This window comes from Acromyrmex echinatior, chromosome 3 (assembly GCF_024713525.1).
Source record: "Acromyrmex echinatior isolate Ae372 chromosome 3, ASM2471352v2, whole genome shotgun sequence".
In the NCBI taxonomy this organism is placed as follows: Eukaryota; Metazoa; Arthropoda; class Insecta; order Hymenoptera; family Formicidae; genus Acromyrmex; species Acromyrmex echinatior.
This window is the reverse complement of record NC_141854.1, coordinates 18,611,200-18,625,703: the sequence shown is the minus strand read 5'-3', so window position 1 is coordinate 18,625,703 and position 14,504 is coordinate 18,611,200. Positions and strand designations below refer to the sequence as shown.

At 31.5% G+C, this 14,504-nt stretch overlaps 3 protein-coding genes across 13 annotated transcripts; 2 read left to right on the top strand and 1 right to left on the bottom strand.

The window, feature by feature from the left end:
• Positions 1 to 302: 302 nt before the first annotated feature.
• Positions 303 to 1,928, top strand: LOC105149136 (Apoptosis and caspase activation inhibitor). Its single transcript, XM_011061356.2, has 3 exons — positions 303 to 722; positions 1,189 to 1,489; positions 1,699 to 1,928. Exons 1-3 carry the CDS (start codon positions 435 to 437, stop codon positions 1,776 to 1,778), a joined length of 669 nt encoding a protein of 222 aa, XP_011059658.1. The 5' UTR covers positions 303 to 434; the 3' UTR covers positions 1,779 to 1,928.
• Positions 1,876 to 7,949, bottom strand: LOC105149188 (mitochondrial 2-oxodicarboxylate carrier). Of its 8 annotated transcripts, none has more exons than XM_087403831.1 (7): positions 5,447 to 7,126; positions 3,218 to 3,392; positions 3,054 to 3,160; positions 2,873 to 2,935; positions 2,501 to 2,800; positions 2,267 to 2,412; positions 1,876 to 2,186 (listed from the first exon to the last, which is right to left on the bottom strand). In XM_087403831.1, exons 1-7 carry the CDS (start codon positions 5,537 to 5,539, stop codon positions 2,066 to 2,068), a joined length of 1,005 nt encoding a protein of 334 aa, XP_087259957.1. In that variant the 5' UTR covers positions 5,540 to 7,126; the 3' UTR covers positions 1,876 to 2,065. The 8 variants fall into 8 exon arrangements, with proteins under 8 accessions (XP_087259957.1, XP_087259960.1, XP_011059751.1 ...); XM_087403834.1 differs by adding an exon at positions 3,645 to 3,859 and having other exon boundaries at positions 3,054 to 3,506; positions 5,447 to 5,511; XM_011061449.2 differs by lacking the exon at positions 5,447 to 7,126 and adding an exon at positions 7,236 to 7,949 and having other exon boundaries at positions 3,054 to 3,392.
• Positions 2,099 to 13,265, top strand: LOC105149168 (ectonucleoside triphosphate diphosphohydrolase 5). 4 transcript variants are annotated; one of them, XM_011061423.2, is made up of 4 exons: positions 2,099 to 2,240; positions 10,334 to 11,482; positions 11,784 to 11,960; positions 12,047 to 13,265. In XM_011061423.2, the coding sequence occupies exons 2-4, from the start codon at positions 10,424 to 10,426 to the stop codon at positions 12,122 to 12,124; spliced, it is 1,314 nt and encodes a 437-aa protein (XP_011059725.1). In that variant the 5' UTR covers positions 2,099 to 2,240; positions 10,334 to 10,423; the 3' UTR covers positions 12,125 to 13,265. The 4 variants fall into 4 exon arrangements, with proteins under 4 accessions (XP_011059725.1, XP_011059707.1, XP_087259954.1 ...); XM_011061405.2 differs by lacking the exon at positions 2,099 to 2,240 and adding an exon at positions 8,080 to 8,221; XM_087403828.1 differs by lacking the exon at positions 2,099 to 2,240 and adding an exon at positions 8,186 to 8,326.
• The last annotated feature ends 1,239 nt before the right edge of the window (positions 13,266 to 14,504 follow it).

The window sequence follows — 14,504 nt, the reverse complement described above, 5'->3', positions numbered from 1 at the left end:
CTTTATCTTCCCAACATGAAAAACAGGAAAGATAAATCGTACAAAAAATTCTGTTAAAAAAAGAAGGTATATAATTTTTTCCCTAAAAACGGAAACGCGAAAAGTGAAAATTAAATTTGTGCCAATTGAACCGAGGGTAAAGATACTCTACATTAGTAGAAACAGGCGTAAATTAATCTGAGTTTGTTCGCAAGAATTATATTGTACATTTCTATTTTCAAATTATTCGTATTTGAGAGATAAATATCGAGAGTGAATCATCGAGATCGAGAGTCGAATATCGATCGATCTATCGTTCGTTTACGGCACGTAGTGTGCACATGCGCGTTTTGATTTCTAAACGTAAACACAAAACGTAGAACGCACCGGCAGAGCGGATTTACGATTTCGCGCGAATAGGGACGAGTAGAACGAATTTAGACGAATTCTCAAAGATGCGAAGGGCGAAGAAGAAAAGCAAATCGCAGCAATCTTCCTCATCCATCACCGACCACGCGGAATCGCCGACGAATGAGAATGTGGAGGAAGGCAAGGACTTTGGCATCCTCATAAATGCGCCGCTCTCGAAAGGTGGACATTTCGTCTTCAAGTCAGAGAAAGCCTGGACTGTCGACTCGTCGCAATATTCAGAATTCTTTACTTTGAACCTGAAAGCGCTGTCGGCCGCGATCGACTGCGTTCCGTTCAACGAGTATGTTGATGTGGCTGACAAGTACTTTGTAGTAAGTACTCAAGAGATATTTGACATGCAAAAGATACTCGTTTATTTCTTATTGTTGTATTAAACTGCAAAAGTTTTCTTTTCGCTTTTACTTTTACATTTGATATTTCCTTTTGAGAGACGTGGTTGACACAAGTTTCATTTTATCTTTATTATTCATTAAATACTAAGGAGGAGAACATTTCTATCGACTTATGGCTGCTTTTCTGTTAGGAGACATAATCAACATGTTTTATCCTTGTTATTCATTGAGTATTAAGAATGACGCTTGTGTTGACTATGTTTCTTAAAACAAAAGCAGCCATAGATATCTATTTCACTTTAAATGCAAAAAATTATACACCACAAAAAGTTTAACTATAAAAAGAAACAGGCTTAACAAACGAAGTGTATAAAGTTTGACTCAAATTATGATAATATATCTCAATCAAAGGAATGATTAATTCAATAATTTGTATTAATTTTAGAGTGATCAATTGACGAGTATCTTCAATGATGCTGAGAGAGGCAAGACAGCTTATAATGTGATTTTAAATGATTTAAATGCATCGAATTTATCGGATACCAAAGTTGAGACCAAAGAGAATACGGGGATCGATCAATCAAAGACTGTGGATTTGATGACGAATATAAAACCAGAAGACAGTATTGATGACTTAGAGGAAGATCTAGATTTTTTGTTATCCCTAAAGGAACCTATCCAAAGCAATGTAATAGGAATCTCACAGCCTGTAATAGGAATCCCATTATCTACATCTCATAATACTGGTAAGGTCTTAACATCAAAACAGTATTTTATCGTTTCATTCAATATAGTTCTATTTTCGGGATATTTTGGGATTTTGAAAACTATGAGGTCAAATTTCCATCTCAGAAAAAACAATTGTAAACGTGCAATTTGCAATGAGACTAATTTTCTGCAATCTAATGAATATGAGGGATTTATGTCATAGATATTTATTGACGATTTGTTGCAGATTCCAAAACAAAATCGAAGAGTGTTTCAAATAAGCCTATTGATTTAGAAAAATGGTTAGATACTGTTTTAGATGATTAATTCTTTTTTTTTTATACAGTGTATTGCAATACGTTAGTATATATAATATAAATAAAAATTTAAGTCTGAAAACAAAGGAAAAGAAAGATCATGTAAAATTGTTAAAAGTTCATTTATTTAAAATATATAAGGAATTATATTTTTATAAAATTATATGAATCTTTATTTTTACTGGTAAAAAATATACATTATATATATATACACAATAATGTATAAATATATGTAAATATCAAATGCAATTTGAAAAATTCTTATAGTTATCTCACAGCTTCTTGAAATGCAATGTATTAGTTTATCAACTTTTTTGTAAGAAATACATGCATGTAGTCATATACCACAAGCATAATGGCACCACCTGGACCTAATCTCAACACCTTTGGCACCAAGCCTTTGTACAAGGCTCTAAATCTAGAATGACAGTTATCTGAATGAGTGATCTCGAGCCCGAGTACAATAATATCGGTAAGTAAAAAATGTATTATGAATACCCTTCTCTCTTATAAATAATGTGTATGGTGTTCAGCGTTCCTTTGTATTGCGTACCATCTTGTGACCCCTGAATGCGACTTTTAGCAACATCAAATGGTATGTTTAAACAAGATGCAACAGTACCTGACACAAATCCTATAGCAACCTGGAAAATTTTCAGTACGTTTTATATACAACTGAGAATCGCGTATAACTTTGTATACTTGTCTTGTCACACAAAGCTGAACAATTACTTTACTTAAAAATTCCAACCAAGGTTCTTTTCTGACTGATATATATCCTTTAACAGAATGATAAAAACCAAAATAAAATGAATTAAAGACCGCGTTTCTCATTATAGTGGCTGAAAGCCCTTTGTTTAGACCATTCAATCCAAAACCATATTTAGAAATTATTTCTTTCGTTACTACAAATGTCGATGGGCTTTCTTTGATATGCTTTCGATTAGATTGTAGTTTCACTTTGACCATTTCAAAAGGATTAACTAATATAGCCTCAGTAACACCAGCAAAGAAACCAGCACATGAGAATGTCTGCAATGATATAACTTTTTTTTTATCTTATAAATAATCAGCAGATCGTTATAAACGTATTAGAGTAATTACCAACGGAGTGGGTGCACTAGCGCCAAATAAGAAAAACTGTTTATATTGTTCAAATGTAAAAAACTAAAAGAAAGGATAAAGTTTTTATAAATAAAAATAAAAATAATTTTTGTAAATATAAATGTAAGTAAATGCGCAGATTTTTCTTTGCACTTTTATGTATTAAGCAATATGTATTTACTTTAACTGCACGTTTGGGAGTTTCTACAAGTATCGGAGGTAAAATTCCTTTCCAAAATGCTGGTAATCCTTCAGTTTTATACATTTTAGTCATGCAGTCACGAATTCCTATAATAATATAGTTAATGCATAATGATACTATAAATGTCTTGATACATAAAATACCTGTATAATATAATGGATCTGATTTTGTTGTCTTCACTTGGAGCTGAAAACGTGTTTTAACGAGATCCATTGGGTGCATTATACAAACTTCTATAAAACCTGCTGATCCTCCAGCACCAATCTGGATGACAGCCTCTTTGAGAAGATTATCTGTGGTGTTGCTCATTTTTGCACTCTTTGTTTAAACAGATTATTTGATTAATATAAAAAATTGAAAGAACAATCTAAATATTTATATTTTTTTGCGTTAATATGTATTGTGCACTTTTTTGCTTCTTACAAGTTGCATCTAGAAATAAATAATTAAATTTCTTTCACCGTTAAATTATTGAATTGTGAAATTATAAAAAAATATGTATTGTACTATAAGAAATGGTGAATCTAAAATGACCCATAGGTTTTTTGCATTCGTATTGCTTATTCTTACCAGTTTAGTTTAACGGATTAAGTTAAGAATAATATATATGTACTATCTTATCTAGTACAGACATTAGACAAATGTTAATGTAATGCATTGATACTTGCACTTTTGCTATTTAAATTAAAACTTTGTTTTCACAATCAACACATTATTATAGCTTGATAAAAGTTCCTATCAGATTAATCCATACTGCGTATAAGAGATCTGGAGAACACCACGACCTAAAAATATGTTTGTTGAGTTGAGGTCTATTTTTAGATCTCAGAAAAGAATTCTAACCTTCAATTCAGTGATTAACACTTTTTCGCATAAGATTTATACAAATTTTTATTTGCAAATATATCTACAACTGATTTACATTGAAGTGTATACAGTATGGAATGTTCTTTGCTTGATATAATTAATATGTAAAATATTGTAAAATATTGTAAAATAAATGTATTTGTCTTATAGTATTATTGTTAAATTCATGTGAATTAAATAATTTCTATAATTATATATTTACAATCACATAAAATAAAAATTGAATATCAGCAAAGCCGTTGAATAACTATTTCTAATTTTTCTAGATAATATGCAAAATTTATTATATACAAATATATTAATTTATATATGTATGTACATATTATATACATATGTATGCACAATACATATACATATAAATTTTATATGCTATACATATTATATTAATATTTGACAATAGGTAGGAGAAGATTTAAAGAATGATTGCACGTATAGATGAAAAATTAAGAAATCAAAAGCAATAAAATTGTGATTAAAGCTTCGTTTTTTTTTTTAATTATAAATGTTAAATATTCATCATGTAAGAAATATCTAAAGTACGTGAATATCTAGATATTTATAATAAAGTCTCCATTGAAATTTTGTTATTCTTAATTTTCCAATTTTGAATATTGAAATATTTACATGAAAATACCTAATCACAGGAATATTAAAATATTTCTAACTAAAAAACAAAGCATCCATCGCAATTTTGTTATTTTTGATTTTCGTTTTAACATATATCAATTTAGGAATCCTTCGATTTTTTTTCCTACTGAACACATATATATATATATAAATATTATATATATATATATCAATTATTATAGACATATATGTATATAGGTTTTTTTATTTCAATAAATGCATATTATATTATCTCGATACATTTTATCTCTTTCATAAATATTTCGACGACATCTTATCTATGCACATATATGAAATATATGCAGATCTTTCTAGAGTAAGAACACATACTTGTATGTATATATACACGAAACAACAATTCTACCTAACAAATTTAAGCCATTAAGTCTGTTATTATTTCAAGGCTATTTTAATTAATTAATTAACAAATTTTAAAATGTTGATACGATTCTGTGATTGGTTTATGACTTATGACGATATTAAATAAGAACCGACTGCATAAAGATTAGTCATAGTCATTAATAAAAAAACATGAAACATACTTTAGCTATTATTATAAGAAATTGAATGAGAAATGGAATTTTGAATACACTCCTGTGTACATATTGCTCGATCAAAGTTAAAGCCTTAGATTTGTTTATTATTCCTGTATTAGAATTTTCTTTTTCGCTTTCATTAAATATTATACATATATATATATATATATATATATATATATATATAGCAGTATGTATGCAGAAGTGCATCAAAATTCCATTTCTCATTCAATTTCTTAAAAAAAGTGAAGTAAGCATACTACCTACTTTACTTTAAGTTTAAAAATTGTATTAGTTTAGCTATAGAAACCAATGGACTCTACAATATACGGGAAAACTTACAAGGAGAGAAAAAAAAGATTTTTGACGAGCCAGGAGAGACAATCGACGTAAGAGTTGTTTTTTCAGTCTTGTGTAACAATGGTCGGTATTCATAGTCTGTTCTTATTTCTAGATTATCTTAAGTAATGTCTTAAAACGCTAATGCGGCCCTTTGATTGGTCTGGACACTTCAAGACAGAACTTAAGACGGTTTTGAATATAAGAACTGACTATGAATATTGATCAATAGAATATATAAGTACATTGAAGAAATAAAGAGCATAATCCTTTGCTAGATGCTTTTTGTAAACTCGGCTATTTTCACGGTGATAAGTCTTTCTTATATATCACTATAAAAAAATAGATCTCTTGTATTCACAATGCTTTGAGATCGCGGACGGAGAAAGAATTGAACAATCATATTAATCAAATAACCCAATTGTTCAATTGTGTTAATTCAATTTGTTAATTCTTTCTCCGTGCAAGATTTCTAGCATTGTAGACATAAGGCTTATCAGTGTCACAATCTACGATCCTGATAACAAGAAATCTGTTATTTCATAACTAAACTAATGTAAACTTTTTGTACTTAAAGTAAAATAGATATGTTTGAAATATGATGAAATCGAGAACAAAAGTCTTAGTACAGTCCAGAGGGTTGATTATGTATCTTGAAATGAGGTAAAAATTACAAAAGTGAGCAAAATTACAAGAGTATTTATAATATAATTTCATTGATCGATCCAATGAAATCATAATATGATTTCATAATCTGTCTGTAGTAAATTTGCTATTTTTGTAATTTTTATCTCGTTTCAAAATACAAATTCGACTTCTAGGAGCGTGTTCTTTATTCACTGTGAATACTAAAAATCTATTCACGTTATACTACACATTTTCAGTATACTTGCAGCGAATGAAACGCAGTCCAGTACAGCAATAAAAAATTAATGCAAGACTTTCTGAATTACGCGCAAATTTTTGACCGGATAGATCATTGAATTCAGTTCTTCGAAAACATCAAACTTTGAAAAGTTCAGTAAACGAGAATGAATTAAAAATGGAATAAAATTTTATTTATCCGAAATAATAGAGTCTTTTTTGTATTTAATTGGATTCAATTGGAAAAACTGTATTTCGTATTCAGAATTTTGAATTGAGACATGGCACGGAAAAACTGATATTATTTTTAGATAAAAGACATAGAAATGTGCTTCATCCAATTTCTATAAATGAATAAAAATGCATTTGGATTGAAAATGATTCATTTTAACGTTCGCGAATACGTAATTAAAAATTTTTTTTTTCCATTTCATCGATTTTAATCCATTCTTGTTCATTGGAAGGAGTTTAACTATTTTATCATACAACTTGATGGAAATTACAAGAATGAGCGAATTTACTAGAATATTTATTGGGTCATCTAAAAAGTATCCGCGGTTTTTTGTCACTAGATAGTGTTGATGGTCAACACATCTAGTGACAAAACCGCGGATACTTTTTAGATGATTCAATATAATTGATGAATTTATTCATTTTTGTAACTTTCATTCATAGACTTTTATGTAGAAATCCATATGTTATCTCGTTTCAAGATACACAATTTATGTCATAACGAAAGAGTGTGTGTGTGTGTACATATATATATTAGGTGTTGGAATTAATTCGTAGCGTTTTACAAGTGATGGGAAGTACTTTCATTAATGTATTTTTTAATGCTCATGTGAAATAAATAACATTCTTTCATTAAAAACGCTACGAATTAATTCCAACACCTAATATATACATATATACATACAAATCTACTTATACAATCATCAATCAATACCTCGCACGATCACAGATGGTTTAAATGAATTTACAGATACAATAAACTAACAAATTCTGCGACAAATCGCCAACTCATTGCAACGAGCATGCATTGGGCGTTCGTTATCTAATCGTATTGCATAATTGTATAAGTATAAACAAGAATTTTTTTGTGTTCTTTGCAACGCGATAAGTGATTATTGAGATCATCGGCACGCAAAGATGAAATTCAAGTCATCGTCAAGCCGAATTCTTTGCGTTTTCCAGTTGATCTTTTTTTTTTATACAAATCGCATTAAAGAACATCGGACTGACATCGGATAATGACAAAGCGTCTTTTCATCTTTGCTGATTTTTACAATCACATAACGTATTTATTATCTTCTCAAACACGCGTATCGACAGTCAGCGTTATTTCTCTCTCTTTCTAATTACTATTTTAACATTCACTGTTTTTGACGCTTGGCGCTAAAATTACTTCTATTTCGATCGCCGTTAGATCTTTATAGTGATCTTAGATAGTTTGCCATGCACATTTGTCGCAGTCTATCAAACGTTTCAAGTGGGAGTCTCGAAACTCCGGATTATCGACCGTTTCACTCGCTCGCGCCTTCTCTAAATCACCTTTGTACTCTCGGTGATCATCCGTGAATTGCCAAGGCATACACTGTCTCGAGATAGTCGAGGTATTATCGAGTTCTTCGCGTCATATCGTAATGACTCGTCGGCGCACGCAACAAACTGCTCCCCGGCAAAACGTCGTATTCATGGACGTGAAACTCGTGCCTGCCGGTGAGCCGCACGCCGCTCAATTCGTTCCCGGCAGTCTGCTCTGTCTGCTTCCGCGCTATGACTGCTCTATAAGTCTCGCGTGACGATTTCCGATTCTTTGTCCGAGTCAATCGTCTTTTTATCCTGTCATCGTCATCGTCGTAGTCTACCGTCGTGTCGTCCGCCGAATAAAACATGAGCGTAAGACGTCGAAAGGTGCGTAAGCGAATTTATCGGTGTTGATCTACGCCGTTCGTCTCGAACATTCGTCGGAACGAGCGTCGAACATGGAAGCGCGTTGCCGTGCCTTCCACGTCTTCCGTGAGTGCGTTCTGTGTTTCACCCATGATGTTTACGTATAACTCCATCCTTGTTGTTCACGGAATATTAAAGAAGGATAAAATGATACATTCATGCGCATCATAGATAAAACCGAACGTACTCAGTGAATCGTAACAGTGCATGTGTGCGAGCATGTATATAAATACGTTGCAAGATGATTAGAATTCGAATTTCGAATCCATGCCTCTTGCGTCCCATGTGGCTCGCGCCTCGTCACGTGATCGTTCCTTGACACCCATTGACACCCGGGCTGCGCTCTATTTACTATTCAGCGCTCTGAAAATTATTTTATTCTTGAGTACTTTCCATTTGATACAAATTGAGTGACTCGAGTGTCGTTCTATTATTGTTACTCACTGAAACGCTAAGACAGATATTTGTGTCGTAATTAAACAATCTTTGTTTTATCAAATGTTAACTAAATAGGTCGTTACATCACTCTACGTATATTAATTAGTTTAAAAATCTTATTCTAGAAAAGGAGAATAAAAAGAATCATCCAGAAGTGGCATTGATTACGTTTGCATTCCTTTGTCTCGTAAAAATATCAATATAATGTAAATTTGACTGTGAATGTTAAAAAATATTATAAAAACAAAATTTGTGTGGAGTATTTTGAGTATACTTATCTACTTAAAGGTTAAACAAGGACAAATTACGTTTATAAAGTTTTGGCTGTGAGCGCCAAACGTACGTACCTGCGACGAGTGCGCAATGGAAATTGCGTTCGAGTCCGAGGGCACGATGCACGTTGATGCACAGCTGCACGCGTCATCGCCACGCGGTAGCCACATCGGCACTTCCCCACCCGGCCGTCGCGCACCCACCAACTCCAACACTCCGTGTTTTATTTATTTATTTTTTTACATGACAAGCACTCGTCACCCGACGGATCGTACGGGTCGCCCTAGATGCGATACACGCTCGTGAGTAGAAACGATGCAAAAAGAGTCTCCTCACGTGAAATACATCCTCCTTATGCCTGTCGTGATATGCTAGTTTAACAGACTAGGTTAACATTGTCTGTCCCTCTACGTCATGACCTCACAAATTAACCGACAAATTAACCCGAACGACGGTTGACCCAGGGTGACCTTGAATAAATTCTTAGTTGATTTGATTGACGATTAGCGTTGTTCCGGGTAAAACCTGTGATACTTATTAATGAGAATGAGACGATGATTTTTTGTTATTCAACACGTAAAAGGAAAGATTAAAAATGATGAGTTACATTAAAGTGGCAATATTTATTTATTTTTTGATTCTTTGTAGGAAAATTTTATTGTGATTACAATTGTGTTGGTTGAATTGGTAAAAGTGAAGTGACAGAAGTTTGATCAAAGTCATTCTTATCAAACTAAACTTGTGCTTTTATTAATGAGGAAATTATTTTTTGTTGACATGTTGTAGAAGGAAAATTAAGAAAAAACAAATTGTATAATTATAGAAATTTCGCTGCGAGCAATTCAAACTAAATTAAATTAGTCGAGTTTAATCAAAGTCACTCTTGGTAGAAAAGAAATCCCAAAAATTCATAATTAGAGATGGAAGGAAGTGTTACATTAGTACATACATTTGTAACTATTCTGAATTTGTTGTAATATGATTTGCATAATATGTATATGATATGTGTATTTCTTTAAAATACTGCAGTTTCCTAAAAACAATATATACTTGAACGTCAAAACGAATTATAAACGATTGAAAAGTGACTTTTAGTGATCATTTTGAGGTTGATGATTTGTGTTCTATTTGAATAGATATTTTATTATTCAAAGTATTTATGGAAGGGTATTGCATGTGATACAATATATACAAACATCTCAATCGATAACAAAAGCAAAATACAATGTAGTGTTATGTAACACAATATAACATTACGTCACTTTTAATCTTGTCACTTTTAATCTTGTCACCTATAATTCATTAAAATGCAATGTGCTGTAAATTTAGATTTTTCTTGCAATAATTGTCTTGTATTTTTAGCTGAGAACTGAAAATGAAGAGGAGCGCGATAATGAATTGGCATCCTACCAGAAGAAAACTACCAGTCAGCCTGGAAAGAAATACTTCACCATGCTACTAGTACTTGGTACATTGTTCCTAGGTTATATAGCCATAGCGAATGACTTAAAACCCATCAGAATAGGCAGTAAGGCTATTGATACCCTAGCACTTTCATTTAATTTACAAAAACCGTTCTACGTGGTTGTGATCGACGCTGGATCTACTGGTAGCCGCGTATTAGCGTTTAGCTTTCACGAGTCCATTCTCAATGGCAATTTAGTGCTTGATAATGAACTATTCAAAGAAATAAAACCTGGCTTAAGCTCATTTGCCGACAAACCGGAGGATGCTGCAAAGTCTCTAACTACACTTCTGAACGAGGCGAAGGCGGTGATTCCACAGTCGGAATGGCCTCGTACATTGCTGACGATGAAGGCCACGGCAGGGCTGAGGTTGTTGCCGGAGCATAAAGCCAATGGCATACTAGAGGAGTGCAGAAAGTTGTTCCAAACGTCCGGATTCCAGATCGCGAGAAATTCTATCTCCATAATGGAAGGCACAGACGAGGGAATCTTTTCCTGGTTTACCGTCAATTTCTTACTGGACCGTTTTAACTCACTCAGCTCTCAAACTACCGTGGCCGCGTTGGATCTCGGCGGTGGTTCTACGCAAGTTACGTTTCAACCGGATGGCGTCCAGGCGAAAAAATTAGAAAAACATGTTTACTCCATCAATGTATTCAATCACAACATGAGTCTGTACACGCATAGTTACTTAGGCATGGGTCTAATGGCTGCCAGAAAGGCGATTTTGACCTATGATATGAATCTTGAGGATACAAGTCTCAAAGTTCCCATAGAGATACATTCCGAGTGCATCAATCCGATCGTATCTACCGAATGGTCTTACCAAGGGCGCAATTACATTGTAAAAGGTCCAACAAATGGCACATATAAATTAGTTAAAACACAAAATTTTGCTGGCGGAGATGAGAACAAACCGATAGTACGCTTTGCGGAATGTTTAAAGATTATTGAGAAATATATTGGTACTCTCACAGAAAAACCAATAGGTTTGAAGGATCACGAAGTATATGCTTTTTCGTACTATTTTGAACGTGCGACTGAGGTAAAGATTCAAAAAATTATGAAGTGAAATAAATATTAATATATTAATGAGTAAATATTTAATAAAATTTTTTATTATATCTATACTTTTTCCTTAACATGTAAATTAACGAACTTCATAAATATGAGAAATACATATTTCTCATATTTGTCATAGTTTATAATTTATATATTAAGAAAAAAGTATAGCTCTTTAATATAAATATAATAAATAATAAGTAATGTTAAAGTAATGTTATATAAATATAATATTTGTATCTGCAAATATAAATATTGAAATATTTGTATTCTTAATTTTTTAGGTAGCATTAATAGATCCATTTTCGGGCGGAATGGTGCAATTGAATTCATTTTTTAAACAAGCCACGGAGACGTGCGACTATCCAAACACAGATCAACCGTTCATGTGCTTGGATTTGACATTTATTTATGTTCTGCTAAGAGATGGATTTGGCTTGGAACCGTCGACTAAGCTGCATGTAAGCAAAGTTATATAATATGGTGATATTATTTTTTTTTTACGACAATGTTTTTAGGGGTAACAAAATATTCTTCATTTTTGTAGCTTTATAAGAGGATCAATGGCCATGAATTAAGTTGGGCATTGGGAGCCGCATTCAATGTTCTCCAAAATGGACTTTGACTTTTATTGTTCTATTATTGTTAGTTGAGTTTTTATTCTAAATTTCTAATTAAAAAGACAAAGCAGGAAACATGCAATTAAAGAAAAAGGAACATGTAAAAATAATATGTTTTCACGTTTTTTATATAAAAACTTTGGATTTAATGAAACATAATTACTGACGCTCACTGCACAATTGCCTAATCGTACAATTGTCTATTCAAACATCTCTATTACAATTTAAAGGAAAGCAGTATTTGCTGTATACTTTTATGTATAAGTATAATATATTTTTATCTGAAAATATCACATCTTATGAAAAACATATCGCCACATATTTGGGACAATTCTTTAAAATATCTAATTGTAATTTTATTTCTAAGTATATTCAATTTTTTTATAATCCATTGTATCCGAATTTTAATCTTGTTAATTTCTTGGAAGATTAAAATCCGAATATTTACAATTAACGCATTTGATTGCAATGACGCAACGATAAAATTGGTTCAATCATTAGATCTGTTTTCTATGACTGAACTATACTTTGAAACCTAATGTGAGATAGGTATATGTTTGACATTTGACGAAAGTGAAAAAGAGAGTTCTTGTATAGAAATAAAAAATAAACCTATCGTATAAAATTAATCAAAGTGCAATTCAGTAACTATAGAAAACAATGAGATTACACGAATGTATTCTTACGGTGGCATATCTTCTATAGAATCAAGTGAAACAGGGAAACTGTATCTCTTGACATATCTCGATGCACAAAAACTGCAATTATCTTAGTAAATTTAGTACAAACAGATTTATCTTCGATGCTAATGTCTACTTGTTAAAAGATGCCAATGATGTACATAACATTCGATTTTTATATATATCGTTGCATTGCGACGTTTTCTGATATTCCTTGATATCGCGTTCCTGATATTTATCGGGACATCATCCAGTAATGCGATATAATGAACTGTATACAACAATTTGCTATCTATACACATTGCATGTGCATAGATGGCAAATTGTTGCTATAGTTCCACATGGTCAAACATTCTACATATTATTCTACCATAAAAGAGAGACACACAATTTGCGTGTATATAATATGTACATAGTGCCTTTCAAATGCTGTTTTTAAATAAAGCGAATGTGTGTCACTACTTAAGTTACTTCTACTTTTTATACATTCCGTATTTATCGTACCTATTTTGTATTTTATATCCAATTTTAAACGTGTGCAAAAAGGGTGTTACGAAAAGTTTTTGCTATGCTTGTAAAAAGTGAAATTATTACTGCTTGCTACAGTTTTTGAATAAGGAATTCGATGATTTCAGATAAAATTATGTCACATGACGAGAATACGTGATAAATTGAGTTCAATTCTGCGATGTCTTCTTTCTTCATAAATCTTGAGAGAGAGATTTATGTGATAAAATAAAGATTTATGAAGAAAGAAGACATCACAGAACAATTGAAGTTAAGTTAATCATTCCAAATTAATAACTTGCGCACCCCCTCCCGCACTGACTCTTATTAGCCTTGAATTAATTTATTGTTATTTTTAAAGATTGAGAGTTCTTATAAAGTATATTTATTTGTTTTATTATATCTTAATATTAATCTCACAATTTATATTTTTTTTTATCACACTGATCTATATATTTATAGATATTCTAGACATTCAATATTTCTAGTCGATTATTCGAAGTCTTTTGAAAACTCGAAAATTTTAATTTATACTAAAATTTATTGAATCGTATCTTAATATATTTTTTCGATAAATTTTTTCTCTTAGGTCCATTTTATCAATGATTAATTTTAATTTCGGTTCAACTTACTAATCATTTTTTTGGAATTTTTAGAATAAATGATATATTTATTGTGAAGGAAGAGAAGAAGGAGAGAGAAAAAGGACTTTCCGCAATCGCAAGGTACATGTGTGTCCGAAGAATTCCGCTCTGTAAAAACAAATTTAATTTATTTTCAAATTAAATCTCACTTTGTATGGAAAATTGAAAATTTATGTGGAATTGCGCTTCGCATGGAAAGTTGTAAATCCATAAATCTATCGAATGAATCTAATTTCAAAATCGAAGATGAGATAGCAATTAACTTAATAAATACTCAATTATATTCTTTATATCATATCTACAAATTTGAATTATTATTATTAAAATAATGAACCAATTTTTTTTTAATATGGCGACTGAAGTATTGCATATACACATCTATTATGTATAGAACCTTTCTTGTAGAAAATATTACGAGTTTTTTTTGTGAATAGATGCAATTTTATGGAAAGCTGGCATTTGATTCCCACTCTGCCATAATCAAAAGATGCGATTTATTTCACGCATAATATATCATTTTATTCTTATTATTCGCTTTAATAAAATTAAAGAAA